Below are 2500 nucleotides of genomic sequence, written 5' to 3'. Positions count from 1 at the left end.
ACGCTTCGGTCTGGTTTCGCTTAATCGGTCGCGTTTCGTGGTTCCGGGAGGGAGGAGTGAGGGAGTGATGGGAGGGAGGAGTGTGGAGTGAAGGGCGGGGTAGCTCGCCTTCCCTCCCTTACCTGCTTATAAAAGCGCCGGAAAGCCAGTGAGAAGACACAGCCCACTCCGGTGCCTCCTCTCGTCACAAGCGTCATGAATGCTCTTGTATGTATAGCGCTTTTAAGTGTGAAATTTCTGAAGTGTGTCACAGAAATAGTTTTAAAATTCGACTTGGTGATTTTGGAAGTGTAAAGATATATATATTTTTTTTAATTTGTTATAATTATTTTATGTATTGTTTTTCTCCTAGTTTTAGCCAAACTCGTGGAATACGAAGCATTTTTCAATAGGATTTAAACAGAATTATTTGTTTTCCATATATCATTTACACGCCATTCAGGACACTTCACTAAGATTCGAATTGTATATAAATTATAACTAGTGTCATACGTCGTCGACTTGCATAACGTAACATTTGTTATCTCAAATTCGCTCGTGTTTTTTATTCAATGGCCCTGTGTTTATAGGAACAACGAGAGAATAATTCAGCATTTGCGTTATTGCAGTTGGTGATATCGGCGTGCGTGTGCGCGGCCTCAGGCCTCCCGCAGTACTACCCATACACTGCGGCGGGCTATGTAGACCCGTACGCCGCCGTTGCACCGATCGTGGCTCCAGCCCCCGAGGTGACGTACGAATACAACGTGATCCCGGACACCGCGCCCGCTCCTGAGCCCCCTGCGGCCCAGGTGTACGCGGCGCCGGCGGTCGCGCCCTTCGTTCCCACCGAGTACAAGACGCAGTACCACTCCCAGGATGAGCTCGGTCAGTTCGCCTTCGGCCACGCCTCCGCCGGGCAGGCCCACTCCGCCACCAGGGATTACACGGGAGCCGTGCGAGGATCCTACACCTACATCAATGCTGAGGGAAAGGAGGTCGTCGCACACTACATTGCTGATGCAGGAGGCTTCCGCATTTCCTCAAACGCCCTGCCCGTCGCGCCCACCTTCACCGGAGAAGCCCCTGTGGCCCCTGAGTTCAACCTTGAGGGTCCCGTGTTCGACTTGGAGGCAGCAAAGGACACTCCCGAGGTGGAGGCTGCCAAGGCCGAGCATTTCCGCCTGGTGGAGGAACACAAGGCCGCCGTGGCTGCCGCCCTGGCCGCGGCCGAAGCTGTAGAACCTGAGACCGAGGCTCCTGCTGCTGAAGAAGTCGTGGAGGCAGCAGAGGAAGTGCCCGAGGACACTGTTGAGGCTGCTGAAGAGGCACCTGAGGAGGAGGCTGTCGAGGAGGCCGAAGAGACAACCGAGGCTGCTCCTGAAGCTGCAGAAGAAACGGCAGCAGAAGAGGAGACCGCAAGTCGCCGCAAGCGAAGTGTACTTCTTACCAACCAGGTGGCCTTCCCTGAGTACTACAAGGCCCTGCCTGTAGAGCCACTGACACTGAAAGTCGAGGCACCCACTGTTCATCCAGCGACTGCTTCTGTGTACGACGCAGAGCTCCTGCGCGTTGTACACAACCCCGGACATGCCGTTTCCTATCGTGTCTACTAAGACTCATCTGAACCGCCGGACCCGTCTTCAGCCTAAATCTACTTGTCCCTCATTATCTGTCATGGTTATTACTTGAAGACACCTGCTAATTAGATTCATTCTTACCTGTAACTTTACCCATCACACTTCTTCAAAATTTGGTAAGGAAATCACATAAGTGTAAATATAAAAAGTCAGCCTCATAATTAACAAATCTAACTACCAGGAACAATTTTCAGCATTACTGTAACAGATAAGATGATCCTCAAAATATACCAGAAAGTCACCAAATGCGTCCATTCATTACTTTTTTTCCCCAATCTATATCCCTCCTGAATATGAAAATTTGGTATAAAACCCCTAAACATGAATCAGAAGTGGCAAGAGCCACCTCAATTTACTCAGTCACTTTGCTTACACGATAAGCATTTTTCCTCTGCTTCATAACTTACAATCTTCCAATTACCAATTATGTTTGCCATCTCCATGCACACATATACGCAAGAACACTCATATGCAGACACACACACACACACAAACTCACATTCGCACGCACGCGTGCACACACACACACACACACACACACACACACACACACACACACACACACACACACACACACACACCATTCTCTCTCTCTCTCTCTCTCTCTCTCTCTCTCTCTCTCTCTCTCTCTCTCTCTCTCTCTCTCTCTCTCTCTCACTCTCTCACTCTCTCACTCTCTCACTCTCTCTCTCTCTCTCTTTCTTTCTCAGTCTCTCTCTCTTTCTCAGTCTCTCTCTCTTTCTCAGTCTCTCTCTCTTTCTCAGTCTCAGTCTCAGTCTCAGTCTCTCTCTCTCTCTCTCTCTCAATATAATCTTTAAGCACTTGATATATCAACTTTTAACAATATTAAATTAATTTCAGGGACACCCTGTACTTTTTCA

At 49.0% G+C, this 2500-nt stretch overlaps 2 protein-coding genes across 13 annotated transcripts in view; one reads left to right on the top strand and one right to left on the bottom strand.

The window, feature by feature from the left end:
• The window catches only part of Rbcn-3B (WD repeat-containing protein Rbcn-3B), a 64776-nt gene that overhangs the window by 16736 nt on the left and 45540 nt on the right, over positions 1 to 2500 (bottom strand). The gene's annotated exons all lie outside the window — the stretch shown is intronic.
• On the top strand, positions 65 to 1865 carry LOC122262052 (uncharacterized). Its single transcript, XM_043029969.2, has 2 exons — positions 65 to 207; positions 609 to 1865. Exons 1-2 carry the CDS (start codon positions 196 to 198, stop codon positions 1593 to 1595), a joined length of 999 nt encoding a protein of 332 aa, XP_042885903.2. The 5' UTR covers positions 65 to 195; the 3' UTR covers positions 1596 to 1865.

The sequence above is a fragment of the Penaeus japonicus genome, unplaced genomic scaffold (genome assembly GCF_977035675.1).
Source record: "Penaeus japonicus unplaced genomic scaffold, GWHDUDI00000001_assembly GWHDUDI00000022, whole genome shotgun sequence".
Lineage (NCBI taxonomy): Eukaryota > Metazoa > Arthropoda > Malacostraca > Decapoda > Penaeidae > Penaeus > Penaeus japonicus.
This window is presented reverse-complemented; position numbering and strand designations above follow the sequence as displayed.